The following is a 19400-nucleotide window of genomic DNA, read 5'->3' as shown; positions in this document are numbered from 1 at the left end:
AGGCTACTTGTCCATTGAAGATGATATCCCGCTCTGGCTATACTTGAATTTTTTTTTTTTTTTTTTTTAAACCAATGATTCAGTTGCTTGTGTTTAACTATCTGCAAAGTTCTAGTGAAGTTTGTATTAATAACGGAACATACCAATCAATTTTTACACAATATTAAGGAAAGTGGCATGTTTCAGCCAAGTTTGCTTCACATCCTCACTAATCACCACAGAGAGTGGTGAGTTCTTGCATTTCAGGATCAATCTTTGTCAAATTGTTGCTACTGACTTGTGCTTTGTTTCTTCCATTATTATTGATGACAAATTATGGTTGTATGACTATTACCTGGGTACAAAGGTTTGTTCCTCTCAGTGGAAGATGCCATCTTCTCCCAAATACAAAAAAGTAAGACAATCTCAATCAAGTGTAAATCATTTGATTAGGATTATCATATTCATATTTTTTGACTCACAGGGCATTATTCATTATGAATTTGTCCTTCTTGATCAAACAGTAAACCAACCAGGAATACCAGAGAATGTTGCGATTGTTTAATGCTGTTCAGGAAAAATGGCCAGCACCCCTTGATGCTTTCCATTAGAGATTTTCTTGCAAAGCACTCTGTTGCTGTTGTCTTCAATGCACCATACTCACCAGATTTAGCCCCCTGTGCATGTGTGTGTGTGTTTTCCTGAATTAAAGTTCCCTTGAAAGGTCATAGATATACAATGACTGAGGAAATTATTCAGAATGTGACACAGGAACTATTAGTAGCTCTAAAAAAAAAAAAGCTTATTCAGAAATGCTTCAAGAAGTTGCAGAATCATTGGAATTGGTTTATAGTGTCAAGGAGACTTTCAAAGATGATCCACCAAATAGCTGGTAAGCTTTGTCATTTCCCAATTAGTTTAGTCTTCAACTTTTTGATCACACTTCATATATTATTACCCTTTGCATATATGTTTCATGTAACATATGTCTATCTGACATGCACTATCCTCCCAAAAGTATTAAAGTTAGCTATGAAGAAAGCACCAGTTATCAGTAGCAATTATTGTATATGTGTGTGATAGTATTATTAGTGGCCACATGATGTAAGGAAACCTATGGCTTATGCTGCAATTTCATCCTCATTCATTTTACTTATGCCTCTCAGAGCCTTGAACACCTATCAAGTCTCCTCTAAGGTGCCTAGCTTCCAAGATGAGTTACCCATCTTTAGACCCTTTCAAGAAGCACAATGTCTTTCTTTATGTGCGGTCTCCATACTTGAACACAGTATTCCAGGTGTGGTCTAACAATAGCCTTATATAGTGGGATTATGGCATCCTTATCTCTACTAGCAATTGTTCGATAAGTCATCGATAGGACAGTCTACAATGCTCAGATAACTTAAAGTCTGACCATATCGTAACACCCAAGTCCCTTTCCTCCACTACCGGCTTTAGTTCAACTTCGCCAAGTGTATAAGTTATTTTGGGGTTACTGTTCCCCATGTGCAATACCTTACACTTTGCTAGATTAAAGCATAGATGCCATTTTTCTGACCATCCCTGAAGTCTATCTAGGTCATTCTGAAGAAGCTCTGCTTGGCGGTGATCATTAACTACTCTACCAATCTTTACATCATCTACAAATTTAGACATCACGCCCTCTGTCCCTTCATTAATGTAATTTATGAAAATCAAAAACAACAGTGGTACTAATACTGATCCTTGGGGAACCCCACTTCTTACATTAATCCAATCTGAGGAATATCCATTTATCACAGCCCTCTGCCTCCTGCCCTGAAGCCATACAGCTATCCATCTAAGGATTTTCCCCGTGATTCCAACCTGTTCCAGCTTATAAAGTAATCTCTCATGTGGGACTGAGTCAAATACTTTGCTGAAATCCAAAAAAAAAAAAAAAACAATGTCGAAATTATTCCCTAAGTCCAGCTCTTGAGTGATCCTGTCAAAATTGCTAACCAGATTAGTTAAACATGATTTTCCCTTTACAAAACCATGCTCAGTATCCTTCAGAATTCCATTTCTATGTTAGCCACAGTGCAAAATTTATGAGCATTCCAAAGAGTAATTGTCAGTAATTTATTGGAATATACTGCAGCAGGCTGCTTGAGCCTTTTAAAGTCAACATGGAGGACCTAGGGTGATACAGCAGTTAAAAACCATTACCCAGTAGGCCAAAAAATGCAGATATTTATTTAGTGACCTGAAGAGGGTGGTTATATCATCCCTGGAGATATCCCTCTGATATCAGGACACATGTCAGCATGATTGTCTCATGTATGTAGGAGTTAAAGCTGACAAGCCCCACCAACATCAATAAATGCCATGTGGAGCGTTACATTACCCATTATTCGTGGAGTTTGAAGCAACAGTGGAGAACAAGGTACACTACACAATGTTCAGATCTAATGGTCAATTTAGGATTCGAGAATAGTCATTTAATGTTGCCTTCACCATTTGTCTTAACAGTGGAGTTCAGAAGAGGAAAAATCTGTGTGAATCATAGTTACACATAATGCTTATTATCATTTATATACAGTGGACATCACTTATTGTAATCACTTTGGGATGCAGCTAAACGATAACCGAAGAAATAAGAATGCATCTGTTCAGCATTGTTTATTGATACAGAGGGGAAATGTGTATATAAAAAAGATGGAAGTGGGTAGAAAGAAAACTTAAATCAACCAATATAAAATACTTTAATTTGACTGTCGACTATTTCTTCAAGAAAGTAAGTCATTAAAAATGGAACTGTCATAATGTTTATGGAAATCCATAGAAACCATTAAAAAAAGAAAATATTAAAATAGTAGAATCACTTCCACTGCGTGTACATAAACTGCAATAGTGCAAAAAAAGTGGTAACATAAATGATAATTGTAAATCACTGATTACAATAAATGATGTTTTTCTTTGCATTCATATACATCTGATAAGGACTTCATAAAAGTGATAACATTATCCTTGATCACGAGTGGTGTGCACCCTATATCGATGCCACCAATGTGCCAATTTTATGGAACTGCCTTTTCACGTACTAGTATAATTTTTCTCCATTCATAAAGCCAGACTTCTCCACATCTAGTTTTTAAGTGCATGATTAATGCATATATATATCAGATGTTTCTTATTTTAACTTATAATTGAAGGAACAAATTTAATATAGCTATTTTTAGAAATTAAAACTATTACTATCATTTTCTAAGTCAGTATCTTGATATATTAAGGAGAGTCATTAACATTTGAAGTCAAGTAAATTTAAGGAAAGGGCTTCAAGCTTAAAACTATACCACAGGGTGGTCAGCCTTTTCCAACAGTGGGCCACGTATGTTGGAAATGCCTCACGCCTAGGGGCAGATCCAAAGCTACCAGAATTAATAAACTTTCCCCTCCCACACCTTACTGATATCCATGCCTGATGCCTCTAGATATTTTTGATAACTACGTAAAGGAAAATTTTATGCTAAGCACTTATAATAAAAAATGAAAACAATTTTGTGTTTATAAAATAAATTTAATATAGTTTGTCTAATGTTTGTCTATGTGGAATCAATGTTGTGAGGACCTCACTAACTTTCCAGCTTACTTGCATTAAATTAACACTAAAAGGTGGTAAATCTGAACTGTAGGTTTCCATACATCAAATGATTTCTGACAGTAAAGGCAGATAAACTGTGTGTGTTTATCTTCATTTCCTATTTTTAAAATCAGTTGTACAATTTTTTTACATTATTTTTTCCCAAATCAAGAGACAGGCTACTGACAAAAGCTGCACATGCCACTTGTGCTGCAGGTTTGTTACCCTGCTGTTTATAACCTACACTGGTATTCAAAGAAAGTGCATCACCTAAGAATTTCACATGTCTAATCCTTTTTCATGATGGTATGTTACATTAATGACTAGCATCACAAATAGAAATATAAACAAAAGATATTTATTAATAGTTAAGACAAAGCTAAGTAATATTTGACAGGTGCTCTCAAAATATTCCAAAATGAGCATTTGCAACCTTTATACGACAGTTTTAGTAAACATGACAATTGTGAATCATGAAATGTAATCAGAAGCCCTCAATTTGCTTCAATTTATCATTTTAAATGGAAAACAAAATGAAAAGTTCACCAGGTGCAAACTAATATTTAGTTGAACTGGCCCTGATGACGGCAGCACACCGTCAAGGCACTGACAAGATCAATTTCTGAAGATAATCAACTGATAGTTCGTGGTTTCTTTCTGGCAACTGCAGATGCCACATGATGTATGCCAACAGTTCTCTATAGTATTCAGGTCTGGGCTGGTTTCCTGGCCAGCTAAGAGTTGTAATGGATCGTACTTCCAACCATTTTTTCACCTGTAACAAATGTAAACACATTACTGTTGAACCTCTAATGCAGAAATGAAGCTAAAGTAACTACAGAAGTGCCTACTAACACTTTTTGCCCGATGACAAGGAGCAGAGTCTTCCTGAAAGATGTAGTTACTTGGCAGGTTGAAATGGTCTCTAATGGTTGGCAGCAATTTGCCTTCCAATATAGCCAGGTATCCATTGGCATTTACAGAACCTTTTATAAACTGCAGGTGACCTACTCCGCAATACGAAATGCACCCCCATATCATTTGGCTGATAAGGAATTTCACTGTAGACACCATACAGTCTGGATGGTATTCTTCACCACATCTACGGCAAATCGTTTGTCTCCCATCAGAGCCATGCAGGTTGAATTTCTTCTCAGCCAAGAAAATACTGACTTCCACTGCTTGGGGGCCCATTTGACATACTCTTTACACCAAATTAATTGAGCCTTTTTCATTTTTTGTGTGAGGAAGGGCTTCTTCTTAGGACGACGGGCCACAGGTCCATTTTTGAAGAGGCGTCTTCTGATTGTTACGCACTTGCTACCACTCCTGTATATTCTTCCCATTCTCTTTTCAGCTCAGACGAAGAAGCTTTATGGCTTCTAAGGTATACGCGCTTCAAAACGCAGTCCTGTTTTGGTGTAGAGACTTGTTTGCATCTGGTTTCTTTTTTCCTATCAGCAGAACCAGTATTCTTGAGTTTGAAAGAAATCTACTCACTGTCGACTGATTACAAGACACTCTATAAGCAATATGACGGGAAGAACATCCTTCGACTCAGGAGAGGTCCCCATGGACTGGAGGTGTGCAAATGTATCCCCAATTCACAAAGGGGGATCGAAGGGTGACATGAGTAATTACAGACCAGTTAGTTTAACTTCTGTTCTGGGTAAAATAATGGCATCACTGGTTAAAGATGCATTGCAGGATCATCTAGACAAAACTGCAGCAATAATTCAGACACAGCATGGGTTTGTTAAGGAAAAGTCTTGTCTGACAAATTTGATTGGTTATTATGATGTGGTTACAAAGGAACTGGATGCGAAAAATAATTTTGATATCATATACTTGGATTTCAGGAAAGCTTTTGACACTGTTGTGCATGGAAGACTACTCTACAAATTGGAGCAGAATGGTATTAAGGGTAAATTGCTACAATGGATAAAAGGCTGGTTGAGTGGGAGAAGACAGAGTGTGGTAATCAATGGGTGCTGCTCTTTGTGGACTAATGTTATTAGTGGAGTCCCACATGGTTCGGTGTTGGGTCCACTGTTGTTTTGTATATTTATCAGTGATATTGATGAAGGTATATCAGACTTAGTGTCGAAGTTTGAAGATGATACAAAGGTTGGCAAGGATGTTAATGACAGTAATGGCAGTGTGCTACTGCAACAGGATCTAGAAAATTTGGGCAGATGGGCTGAGAAGTGGCAACTGAAGTTTAACCTTGACAAATGCAAAGTATGGGTAGAAGTAACCCCAGAGAACCGTACCAACTGTGTGGTACTACACTTAAGGTGGTAGAAAATGAAAAAGACTTGGGAGTAATTGTGCAGTCAGATATGAAGTTTTCTGAGCAATGCAGACAGGCTGCCAGGGCAGGTCATGGGGTTTTGTTTATGATATATAGCAGGAGTGGCCTACTTAATTTATGATGTGATCTACTTTTTTCCTTCAAAATGTTTGAACTGGACAAACATTTAGTGGGAATGGTTGTGTGAATTTTTTTTTTTTTTTTTGGCTGATGATGCATAAGCTCATACACTGCTTTCTTGCATCACATGCCACTGCTACTTCCTCACGTAAAGCAACTATAGCACTCTTTCTTTGTGGTGTCAACTGCACGTAACTTGCCATCCTGACACAAGCAAGGAATGACTGCAACTCTTGCAGAGCTTGCTTATATAACTGAAAGTAACAGCTGATGCAATATTGCATCATCACCTACACGTGTTAATCTTATCTGATGCAATCTGTAAGAAATATTGCCATATACTTATGTTATTCGGATGACAGTTACAATTTTAAGGGGGTGATGCACTTTCTTTGAACACCTGTGTATATGATAGATATTTAGACAGCTTTCACAGTTGAGCGATCAGTGTTCGAGTACTGGTTACTCTTCATGCCAAATACTCAGACCAGTGTAATACCACAAAATATGGTAACATTCTTGTCTCAACCTTGTAAACCCCTCTGATTCTATATGGATGTTCTGCAGTATAAACTAGCACTTTTTCTGTGGTTCCTGCTATAAGTGATACAATGGCAATAGTTGTTTTCAATACCAGCATTAGCATGTTGGTGTTGCTAATGCTAAGCAAATAACATAAAATATATTTTATTTTATATAAAATATATACATAAGCAAATAAAATAGCTTAGACTCATTTAATTTTGTAATGAATATTATCTATTTATTATATTTTGTTATTAGATATTCAGCAAGGTGGTGCTTGTGAATATGAAGGAAAGACTTACACTAATGGGGAGCAGTGGATTATTAATGACTGCATTCAGTGCCTTTGTAAGAAAAGTCAAGTAATGTGCACAGAGAAAGTCTGTCCTGCTTTATGGTGCCAAGATATAGTACATTTACCTGGAAGATGTTGTCCTCATTGTGCAGGTAATAATATGCATTAACTATATGGTGAATTGAGAGAATATATTTTTGCAGCCCATTTTATATTGTGGAAATATATATTAAATAATTCTTCATTTGATTTCTTTTCTTTTTTTTCCCTCTACTACAATTGCTTTTTATTTGACTTTATTTACAGACTTCCTATTTCTTATATGTAACTGTTCCTAAAATGCTTTACACTATAGCTTCCATTATCATTTTAGAAATTTGCTTGATAACTAGCATCTATTCTACTGATTTGTAAAAAATATGACTAAATCAGTTGTGTAAACTAACAAAGGTAACCTTATTGTGTTTTCTGACTTCTTACCTGTAATATATTTTAATATTACCATTAGAAATAAGAACTGATAGCTGGTCTTATCTATTGCCATTATTGCTAATATTATTTGTATAGTTATTGTTATTTTGTTATTTAGTTTTTTTTTTTAAGGAGCATTAGCAACTAGGGCCATATTGCTCCGGGGATATGCGGTGGTCATTCCCTGACTTTTCCGCTTCCTCCATATTTGGTGGTCACGGTCTCGAACCCTGGTCTAATCAAGAAGCGTGTGCTACGCACTGCTGCTTCTGCCCACCTGGCTACGGAGGCGCCTTTATTTGTATAGACATTTTGATGCCTTATACATTCCAATAAGCTGAAGCTTTACTGTAAATGCATTCTGCAGTTCTTGAGATTTGTTTTGAGTGGTAAGCTGGTAGTTGAAATGTCATCCCCTCAGGTCAGGATATGCTGAAAATTTTGATGACTTTCCATTTAATAGTTTCTGTAGTACCAACTAAAAACTACAGAAAAGCTATAATCATGATTATTTATTTTTTTTTGTAGTTTTCAGTTGCTGTTATAGCCAAGTTTTCTCTATATTTGAGTTTTAAATTTAGAATGATTTTATAGTTTTATTTAAAAATTGTTTACGTCTCCAGAGTGACTTTATACACCAACTGGCATTACATTCTTATAGCATGTTTGGTCATCTTTCACACAAATTACTGCCCTAAGATGTCTTGACATAGTGTGTATAATGACATAAATGTGGTCGTACATGTTATGGTTTGCTAGAAGGCCTGATTTCAGGTGTAAATATGAACCCTTTGAAAGTCAATGCACATAAACAGTTATAAAGGTGGCCATAGATGCTGTTGCTTGTTAGAACATTTAGGTTGGGCAGGCACACCTCCTGATAAGCAATAGTGTATATGGATAAGTAAGATTAGAACACTTGGTCAGAAATCGAACCTGAAAGAAATCTGCACTGATTTGCTGGAGGGCATTAAGCATACAAATTGTCATGTGTGTGGGTTTTAGGGGGGAAGATTATTAAAAATTTCAGCCTGTGTATGCACCAGAGAATTCATGACAAAAAGCTAATTCATGCTAATTCAAGAAAAGCACATTTCAAGTTTCACACATACTGAAAGAAGTACTCGTATACAAGCTACTTTAAAAAAACTATAAACAAATTTTATTTTTCAAAAATATAATGCATCTAGTGTAATTTTATTAAAGGATAACTTTAGCAGCCATGTTCATTTTACAAGATAATGCCATTAAAAGTTATTTTTACTTTTAAAAAATAACTTTTAACAGCAGAAACTACCATTTTTAGTTGGTGGGTTCAGGCTAACTTCTATTTTTGCTGATGCCCCCATAGCCTTGATTGCTTTAGCACCTAACATAACTCCTAATTAGTTAATGCAGTGGTCTTAACTCACAGCAGAACAGACTCTTCCTTCACAATGAGCTGCCTCAATAGTACACTGCCATGCATCGAAGGCAAAGTTTATTCTGCTGTAAGAATCAAAACCATTGAATTAACTAAGCAGATTAAATCCTGCTGGCAACAAAAAACATAGGAGACAACAGTGCCTCCTACTCTGTATAATTTAGTAAGGCCAAATAGCATTAGCTATTTTATAATTTTGAAAATCTAAAATTGTTTTTTTGAGTCAAAGATGGTGGAGAATTTGGTTTTGACTGTCTTGAAACTTGCAGCCATCATATTGGATTTTTTCCATTAAAATGATGGTGTGGTTCTTGCTATGGAAAAGGTGTTGGCACAATGGGTCATAAAGTTGACAGCAGATCAAAAACACTGAGTTGTTAAGTGAACATTTGCATATTTTCAAGCAGACCCAGCAAATTTTCTTGCAGGGTTTGTGACTATGAATGAGACATGGGTCCATCACTTTTAGCTAGAGACAAAGGAATCATCCAAACAATAGAAACACAGCTCTTCTCCTCCTCCAAAGAGGTGCCTCCGTAGCCAGGTGGGCAAGAGCAGCAGTGCGTAGCACACGCTTCTTGATTAGACCAGGGTTCAAGCCCGTGCCCACCAAATACGGAGGATGTGGAAAGGTTAGGGAATGACCACCGCATATCCCCGGAGCAATATGGCCTTAGTTGCTAATGCTCCTAAAAACCAAATAACAAACAAACAACTCCTCCAAAGAAAGCCAGCTTAATTCCTTTTGCTAGCCAGGTGATGGCATTAGTTTTTTGGGATGCTATTGGAGTGTTGCTAGTGAATTACTTTCAGAAAGGCCAGACAGTCACAGGAGCATATCATGCATACCTTGTTTGCATGAAAACACCAAAGACAAATGAAGGAAAACTTGCAAAGAAGTCTTGTTCCACCAGGACAACACACCTGCTCACAAGTCTGTCATTGCCATGGCTACACTGAATCAGCATAGCTTTGAAATCTCAGATCGTCCCCCATATTCACTAGATCTAGCACCATCAGACTTTCACCTATTTCCTAATTTGAAAAAATACCTAGCTGGCATCTATTTTCCTACTGCAGGAATGCATTCCTAGAGGCCTCAACTTGGTTAACTTCAATCACAGAGGAATAACCCATAAATTCTTTCTAGAAGGAATGGCTCTTACCACTGATTATTACTAAATATTACTAAAACTTGCCAATAAATGTTTTGGTTTCAAAATGTTTGCTGGCAAGTGCATACAGTCAGATTTGGTGGCTGTTGCGTGATAATGTGCCTTCTCACACAGCAGTCAATGTACAGACATTTCTGTCTCACAAACAAGTTTCAGTGCCCCACCACCCTCCTTACTTCCTGACTTGGCTTCAGCAGGCTTTTTCTATTTTCCAAGTTGAAAGGATTAAAATGATAGTGTTTATGACATTCAGAAGAATGTGACAGCAGAACTAAATACCACTATGGGAGATGAGTTTTCCAAGTCTTTCCAACGCTTGTATGAAACTATAACAAATGTATTCAGTACCTTGGGAACTATTTTGAGGGAGACTAGTAAGAAAATATTTTCTTTACCATAATTTGCCTTACTGAATTTAGTTTTTTTTTTTTTTTTTTGCTGCACCACGTATGTGCAGAGTGCGTTATTATTTTCATTTAAAGTTCTTTCCTGCCTAATTCATTGCCATTCATCAGATATATAGTAGTAAGGTACTATTTTTTTTAATTTAAACATCACTTGGCTACTCATCTAGATTCAATACATTTATTCATCACTCAGCACAAAGGTTGCTAATTGAGGTTTCTTGTTTTATGAAGATGGAACCAAATAGTTCCAAAACTGGTAATAAGTGCCTTTGAGTTTTTAATGGATAATATTTGCATACTACGTGATGTTATTCAATTAAAAACAATGTTAGTTATTATTTTAGGTTGACTCATGGAAAAATTAGTCATTTCTAAAGAGCCATAAGCTCTGTCACATGAGGGGCAATATTGTTACCCAGCAGTAAAGACAGAAAAATGAATGCAGTGCGAACCTTTTTTTTTTATCAGACAATTTCAATACTTGCATTGAAATAAACACAGCTTTTATATATTTGATTAAATAAAATTAGTTACTTTGAATTTGTTGTTATTATTGAATTATTTGTTGCTATCGAATTGACTATTCATTTTAATTTATCAGTGTGGTCCATATGAAATATTTACATGGGGACGTCTCTATATTCTAAAGGTCTTGAAATAGTAAAATCATGGGCACAAAAGGATGCACTTTTCAATAATTGTATCCTGGGTGCAGAAATACCTCATCGTGACTTCCAAATTTAATGTTTTGTGATCAGTCTAGTATTTCATTAAGCATGACATGGTCCTTTTAAAAAAATTTGTATTTCACCTGTTACAATTTTATTTTATCAGAATATTTAGTTTTTATTACTATTTTATTCTTCCAGTCTCCATAGTTTACCCACACAGTTCTCCACAGTTTATTTTTTTTATTTACTTCTGTTTTATTCTGCATTCCTATTATCTATCTTTGAATTAATTTACATCTGCTGTTGAAAGGATAGTTCTGCTTTGCATATACTTCAGCTTATTGTTGTTTTTTTGGTTGTAACAGAAGGATGCATCTGTCAACGTATCAGTAGTCAGTCCTCTAGCATGATATTCAGGCTGCAACAATTCAATTTAGTATTTGTGGAATTGATCAGAAATGCTTATAGCTTCCTTAATCAAATTTGGGAAAAAATAGCTAATTTCCAATTTCATTTTATTTTTACTATTTTTTTTAACTTTTGGACTTCACATTTTTGGCACACTTAAGGATGCCTTCCAAAATTAACATTTTAGGCTTTTTTTGTGTGATTTTTATTTTATCATCATCTTTTCTAATTTACTATTGCACTGCTATTAGCACCTATACTCAATTAAGGAAATACAGCTAATCTTGCTATAACACACCATCTTACAATGTGCATTTTAAAGTTATACGGATATTTGACACACCTTGTCCACCATTATGCACATGAAAATTTGAAGTTACATGTAAAAAACCACATACACCATGCTACACTCTTTCATGTGCATAATGATAGTACTGATCATACTCACCAAGCATAGTAATGATAAAAATAGTTCGAATTTGGGGTAAGTATTAACAATCAATAGCTTTCGTGGAATATCCCTGACTGTCATATGAAAATGTCTATGCTGTATAGCACACATTTCTACTGCCCTGTGTTTTTTTTTTTTGTTAGAACATGTTTGGCATTATTACAGGATAAGTCGTATATCATTTTAGTTATTTCTTATTGTTAAATCTTAAAAAAAATGTGAATATTTTTATAAGCTTTAATTCATTTTTATATTTCCAAAAATTCTGACTTCTTTATAATCAGGCTGACCTTTTTTTATAATTGACTGGTTACTGCAATGATTTGCAGTGGTCAGTCAACTGGCCAGTCAATTTACAGTAGTTGTTTTGTAATGTAATTTGAAAATTTTATGTCACTAAAAGTTTTTTTTGTTTTTATAATTCTTACAGATTCCTCAGTGGGATCCAAACTATCCCTTGCTACAGTAATTATATCTGCATCTGTTGTTATTCTTCTCCTACTGATCATTGGCCTTCTCATCCTCATCATTTTAAAGCAAAAGAAAAATTTACCTTTATCTTCAACCAGCTTACCAATTCAGCGACCGAAATCAATAAACCTTGAGCTTCAAGGTGCCATAAAGTCTGACAACAGTACTAAAGCTTTATATACTTCTTCAGAACTGAAGAAACTAAATGACAATGTTCAGAGCATAACAACTGTAAAAAATATTGTCTGAATGTATTTAATTATCAGCTGAAAGGAGAGTTTTGCAAATCAAAAGTAAAAAAAATATATATGTATATCTATATTTATATATATTAAGCCCAAATTTTTCTTGTGAAATATTTGGGCTCTAAATTAATCCTATTTTAATAAAGATTTTAGGTGTGATTTTTAGCAGTACGTGTAAATATTGATGCACATTTTAAAAGAAAATTGCAGCTGACATTGCATTGCCATGCTGAGTGATAATAAATGTACAAAATAAGGGAAACGTTCCTGTGCTGGTCTCAGGTACTCATGTTTATTGTATCTTGTGTTCCATGCAAATATTACCTATTTAAATTGTGTTTTGCCTAGGGTTGTGAAATAACATTTCAGAAGTATTGATGATACAGATTATTTAAAGTTATTCTTTTCTTGTTATTATTAACATATATCTTGTCTTCCAAAAATTGCAGAAAGAAGAAATATGCCTGATGAATATTTTTAATATAGATATAGTTTTTATACTATATTTACTTATGTACATACCTGTTTTTAAGCTACAAATATGCATCTCTATTACTTTTTCATATGTTATTCAGATATCATGTACTATGTAGATGGAAGTGCTTGGATCTGAGGGAAAAAAAAGTATCAAAAAATGTATTGTAAATTTCTTTATTTCTGCAATTGTAGATTATAAATATTTTGTGAGGTTAAATGTGCTGTAATACTCCAGACATCAGACCAAGTTTACAGATTGCTTGAAGATAAATGATGTTCTTAAGATATGTAATGAAAATAATTGTTAGGTGGCTGCTTTTTTTTTTTTTTCTTCTTTTATTTATTGCACCCTCATTTTGATATGTATATATGATTTTTGGCCTGTTTTAAAACCTCCATAAAAATAACTTCAAGACTGTGTAATCATAAATTGCACATTTATAAAATTTATCTTCAATTTTTGTACGTCATAAGAAATAGCAGTTTTTTTTTTTCCTAACTTGATATTTCTAGTAGATAAAGGGGGAAAAAAGTTATGGAACGTTACAGTATTTTAAGTTTTATAACAGCATGACTTAATTATTCCATGTAAAATAAATGTTTAAAATCATGAGCTCTATTCACAAGTAGTGCTTGAACACATTTATCTTTTCATAGAAATTTACAAATCAGTTTTATCAATTGAGTACTTCATTATAAAATTTTGATTGAAGCTAAAGTCCCAGTGCCGTATTTGGATTGAAAAAACAAACTGAATAGATAAATCAGCATTTAATGTTATATATTTTAGAGTATAGAATAGAAAAAAAAAATAATAATAAATATAGAGCAAATAAAAAAACAAAACAAAAACCTCTAACCTAGTAGAGTTAGTCTCCGACTTATGTAAGCCCAAGTTACGTAACTTTGGACTTAAGTAATTTTTTTGGTAAAATTGTAAATATATTTTATGTATAATTTTTAAAAGTGAAGTCAAATGAAGAAACAATAAGTATAAGTTTTTATTTTTTTTCCATACAAACTATGTTGGATAATAACCTGCAGCGTAGCTAGAATCTAGGTAAATAACTAGAGTTAACATTTCATTTTTGGAGACAGGTGAATTACGTCGAAGCACTTCAGAGAAACCCCCCACAACGTTCAAGCCACATGGGCTGTGTCCTCCATCGGCTATTTCTTAAGAGAATTACACTCTAGCCCTTTGTCTCTACATCCTTTCCTTCCTTTCTTTCTGGATTGTAGGGTCAGTTCAGTTTTGTTTGAGAGTGAAGTGGGGGCTTTTGTTTGCATTTTGTATGTAATGTATGTTTGTTACGCATCGGGTTATTGTGGTGAAGTTGAAATTCATTGTCCATTTTCAACGACTTTGAGCAAAACTATCATCGTGTAATGCGTGCTTCATTGGAAGTCAATAAGGAGTGACAGCATCTCTTGTAACTTAACCCTATGAAGTTCTTTAAAGAAACTCCTTTTGACCGTTTTCATGGTGCTGTCCCAAGATAGTTTTTAATTGTTATGGTATATAATTATTTTTCTTCATTCTTCTGAGGGTATTATGTGGTTTTTGTAATTTTGGCATAACAGGGATATAGTAGCAATATTTTATTGGTCATTGCCGAGTTACGTAAGAAGTCCTGGAACATATCTCTTGCGTATTCCAGGGACAGACTATTATCCACACAAATTGATTCATGTTCCGATTATGAATACAACATTGCTGAGAAAGGCATTCATAACTTTGTAGCTTGTGTTAAAAGAAAAAAAATAATTTTTTTTCTAGCTGAAACTTTATATAAGATTTTTTCTGAAAAGAGTAGCCATCCAAGTGAAACTCTCTCTCCCTTCCCTATTAGAAAAAATAATCACTGGTGCCAATTCTTGCCTACATATGACAAACAAATACAGTAGAGCGTCAATAACCCGAACTAACTGGGACCAGGGGTAATTCAGACTTCTGATTTTCGAACTTATCAAAAATACTGTTCTGGTGACTAAAAAAAAGGTTTAGTAAGTTTAGAAATAAAACACAAAGTTGTACTTACATATTTTTATTCACAGGTAACAAAACAAATGGACCTATCAGCCACAATAACATATATGTATAGGCCTTTAACGAAAATAATTCTTGCTTCACCATTTTCGAATTTTGTTTTTTTTTTTGCTACCAAATCCTTCCCTCTTTTCAGCAAGAGTAGTGAGTTGGACAGAATTCAGTTTGTTGCTCCTACCTAGCTCTCATGGGTAGCACAGTTGGTAAAATCACTGTTCTCCCAACCCCAGGTGGAAAAGACCTGAATTAGAGTCCTGTGGATGAATGAGGAATTTTTTATGGGCCTTTTTCACAACTTGGCTGCATTAGTTGGTCTCAAGTGGAGACAGAATGGTTTTTTTCTCCCAGAAACTGGGGGGGGGGGTTTCCTGCAAAAAATTTACCAGAGACCATGCAATTTACAGATGATATACTCAGAGCAATATGGTCTTAGTTGCTGCTGTTCCCAACTACAACATTGTTGAGGGATGGGTCATTGGCTGTTCTCATAGTTTTTTCTTTACCATCTGAATCAAGTTTTGGTGTGAACTTGAAAATTTTTTCCTTGTTTATGATTGACTTTCCGACCTTATAAAATTTTGCTAATAAAGACCCGCTTTTGTCCTTTGAAAGTATTTAAAATCCCAATTTGATTTAATTGTTAAAAATTTCTGCTTCCTTTTAAAAGACAGAAAATCAACATAACTACAGTACGGTAAAATAAAACTATAAATGTTCCCAATATCTTCATTCCTATATCTAAATTTCGTTAACTTTTTATACTCCATATCTCACTTGCACGTATCGTGTTGCAATATATGCGCTCCATCCTTTGTTATTGATTGACACTTTTGTTGCTATTTTAGACAACCCCCCCTCCCCACCCACAAAAAAAGTCAGTGAACAGAAATATCAGATTACAAAGTGTTATGTTTAGTTAGTACTGTGTGTATATCATTTAATTTTATTAATTGGTAAGGTAAAATAAAAGTATAAATTTGTGCTTGGTATCTTCAATTTTATAGCCTGTTCATCATATTCCTGATTTTTGCTTATTACAATTGCTGTTTAATAGAATCAAAATTCAATTTGCAAATGTGATCACAATAACTGCCACTTGCTGTAATTATTTTAAGGCACCAGCATAAAAAAAAATGCACTTGTTCGGATTTTTACCACTACTGTATGGAACTGAAATCTGACAGGATCATATCCTGTTTATCAGGTGGAATGTGCATTTACTTTTTAAATTTCAGTCTCTCTCACATTCAGTTTGCTTTACTTGACTTTCTTAGACTTTGATGTTTGGCATAGTGACAGTCCCTATCATGCTAAGAATCATTTTTGTGTTCAAGGCTCTCAGGTATATCTTTCATTGAATTTTCTGTATCTAAAATTAGCCCTTTATATTTTGCATTGAGCATTTTTTTATTTACAGTGACTTCAACTACAAAAGAAAATTTTTTACATTACTGATTCACATTGATAAGTTATGGGATAATTAAATTTGTGCAAGTAGTTTCTGGAATTTTCATGGTTATGATCAAACTTTGTGGCTGAATGATCACCATTAAACTTAATATTTCTACTAGCTTTTACTGAATATATCTCATAGTTAAAATCAGTTTGAAAGAGCAGAGTCCTAAAAAACAGAGTTCTAGGCCTTTAAAATATATAACATTTTTCAATCTATAAAAATACAAATATACAATGAGGTATTGTGTGGGACTTCTGAATTTCCTTAAATATTTACAATGCTTGCCCTAAGGCAGGTAATTACTAGTTATATATTTGATGGGTTTGTTATATAGTGGTTTAATTGAAATCTTTCAGATTGAATTGTATGGGGAAATGACATTGAATGATATATTCATAGATATACATTTTTAGTTATATTGAAGCTGGCTTCACTTTTGCTGTTGTTATATGATAAATGTGGTAGTATTATATACCCTATATATTGCCTATACATGTTATGAACAGTATGCATTTGAGGTTTTTTTTTTATCATTAGGAACTGAAGGAATAGCTATCAGGGTTTTGGAATCATTGTGATAAATATAGTTGTAGAATTTTTTGTGTGTTTGTGTGCAAATGTATTTCTGTGCAAGTGCTTCTTTAGTTTACTTGGTTCATTTTGTAATAAAAAAAAAAAAATCAGTGGACTTTTCATTGTAACATCAATGAAACCGTATTCCACTTAGAACCTGTAGTTGTTATTCATAGTGATCTGTTTCTTAATTATATTTGGACAATATCTTAGGTATTGGTTGGTATGGTATTGAATAAAGACATACCATCTTTTATACACACTTATGTGTGAAAATAAATTTTGATATGTAATAAATACTGTAAGTTTTACATTTTGTGGCTACCCCATTCTACCTTTTTTTTCCTTTTGTGGTACCTCTTTCAATGATAAATATATATAAACAATTTTTTTTTATATGTATATTATTATTTTGTGCTAAATTATCAGTAAATTTCAGGTTTGGGGGTTTCTTTTATTGTATGAAAGCAGAAAGCAAGAGGGAAACTCCCATTTCTATATTTTATGGTTTGTTCACTGACCTATCTTTTTTTTAAACAGAACTGGAAGACCTCTGGCATTGGAGAATGATATCTCATAATAATAGGTGTTTATAATATTCTTTTCCATATATTATTCAAAAAGCATAACATTCATGTTGCATAGGTATAATTTAAAGCCAGTCAATGTTGAATATCAGTGAAAACGTTTTTAAGGTGAAACATCATTATTCTTTATTGATAAGTAGAGCAGTGCACAAATTCATTTTTGGTTAATAAGTATTAGCAAAAGCTGGTGGTTATCAAATTGGAATTTGAAACTCGTGGTGATTGTTACAGGGATACTGTATTCTACAAAGTCACTGACTGACTCGTAAATGTAAGTAAATAAAAATTTATGCAATTTGGTAGGAATAATGTGAAATCTATCTTCGCTTTTGAGGCATATATAGGATTAATATAGAAACAGTCCTTATAAAGTAATGAAATTGGCATGTGCAAAATGATTATAATAAAAAATAAAAATCCCAAGGAAAGTTGCTAAAAAAGCATGTAAAAAAAATTCCAGTTGGCAATGAATATACTGTTTGTAGTCAGTAAATCATCTTTAATTAAGTTGCAGTGATAAAATTTATTAAATCAAATACCAAGATGATTCTTTGAAAAGTAACAGTACTTTATTTAAAATTGAAAATTTTATGACCATTAAAATGCATTAATTTCATTTCTGTTAACAATTCCATAGTAACAAAGACCATTTTTTTAAAATGATAAAATTTAGCAAAAGTAGTTCATAAAGGTAGTATCTCCCTTATAAGACTACCAAGATTGGGTAGCACTGAGTAATTCACTCTTTACAATGCTGAAGGAATAAAATCTATAGAAAAATTAAACAGCAATAACTTAATTTGCATACCAGCAAATATGAATTTCATTGTACAGTAGAACTTCGATTGTCACCCTATTTACAGTCAGTCTCTGTTAGCTGTCAAGTAACCCCACAATGCACTCATCGGTGAAGACAGGATATTAGAGCTGGAAAAGGAATTAGAAAATGTGAATTGGAATATCATCGGTTTGGCTGAAACAAGAAGAAGAAATGAATCACTTATAAGTTTATCAAGTGGAAATCTGCTGTACACCAATGGAAACAGTGAAAGGAGTGAAGGTGGAGTTGGGTTTCTGGTCCATAAAGATTTTAAAAACAACATTTTGGAATTCAAAAGTACATCACCAAGGGTGTCAAGACTAATACTCAAGATTTCTAAGAGGTACAAGCTAAAGATTATAATGATTTATGCACCAACATCGAGCCATGATGATGAAGAGGTTGAAGAAATGTACACTGAAATTGAGAGTCTTCTAGATGAGCAGAAAACCCACTACACTATTATTATGGGGGACTTCAATGCTAAGGTTGGAAAAAGGCAAAACAGCGCAGAAAGAGGAACTATAGGAAATTTTGGAATTGGTGAAAGAAATAAAAGAGGTGAAAGACTTGTGGAATTTGCAGAATCTCAAGGAATGTCAGTAATGAACACTTTTTTCAAGAAAAGGGTGAACAGAAAGTGGACATGGAAGAGTCCAAATGGATTAACAACTAATGAAATCGACTTCATCCTCACTAACAGAAGATATATTGTGAATGATGTTACCGTCCTGAATAAGGTAAATGTTGGAAGTGATCACAGAATGGTAAGATGTACACTTGATATAGATGTAGGAAAGGAAAGGAAAAAACTGACTCGAGTAAATAATACAAAGGCCTTTGAAATAACAGAGGAGGAGAAAAAGCAGTATGTACTGGAA

The 19400-nt window shown here is 34.0% G+C and overlaps 1 protein-coding gene across 3 annotated transcripts in view; it reads left to right on the top strand.

Moving 5' to 3' along the window:
• The window catches only part of LOC150077010 (cysteine-rich motor neuron 1 protein-like), a 165450-nt gene extending 152026 nt beyond the window's left edge, over window positions 1–13424 (top strand). For all 3 annotated transcript variants that reach the window (XM_090386072.1, XM_090386071.1, XM_090386074.1), the window contains 2 exons: window positions 6798–6986; window positions 12271–13424. In XM_090386072.1, coding sequence (XP_090242198.1) covers window positions 6798–6986; window positions 12271–12560 — 479 coding nt within the window. In that variant the 3' untranslated portion in view covers window positions 12561–13424. The remainder of the gene's footprint in view (window positions 1–6797; window positions 6987–12270) is intronic.
• Window positions 13425–19400: the final 5976 nt, after the last annotated feature.

This window comes from Mastigoproctus giganteus, chromosome 12, assembly GCF_048544385.1.
Source record: "Mastigoproctus giganteus isolate SK-2022 chromosome 12, ASM4854438v1, whole genome shotgun sequence".
In the NCBI taxonomy this organism is placed as follows: Eukaryota; Metazoa; Arthropoda; class Arachnida; order Uropygi; family Thelyphonidae; genus Mastigoproctus; species Mastigoproctus giganteus.
This window is presented reverse-complemented; position numbering and strand designations above follow the sequence as displayed.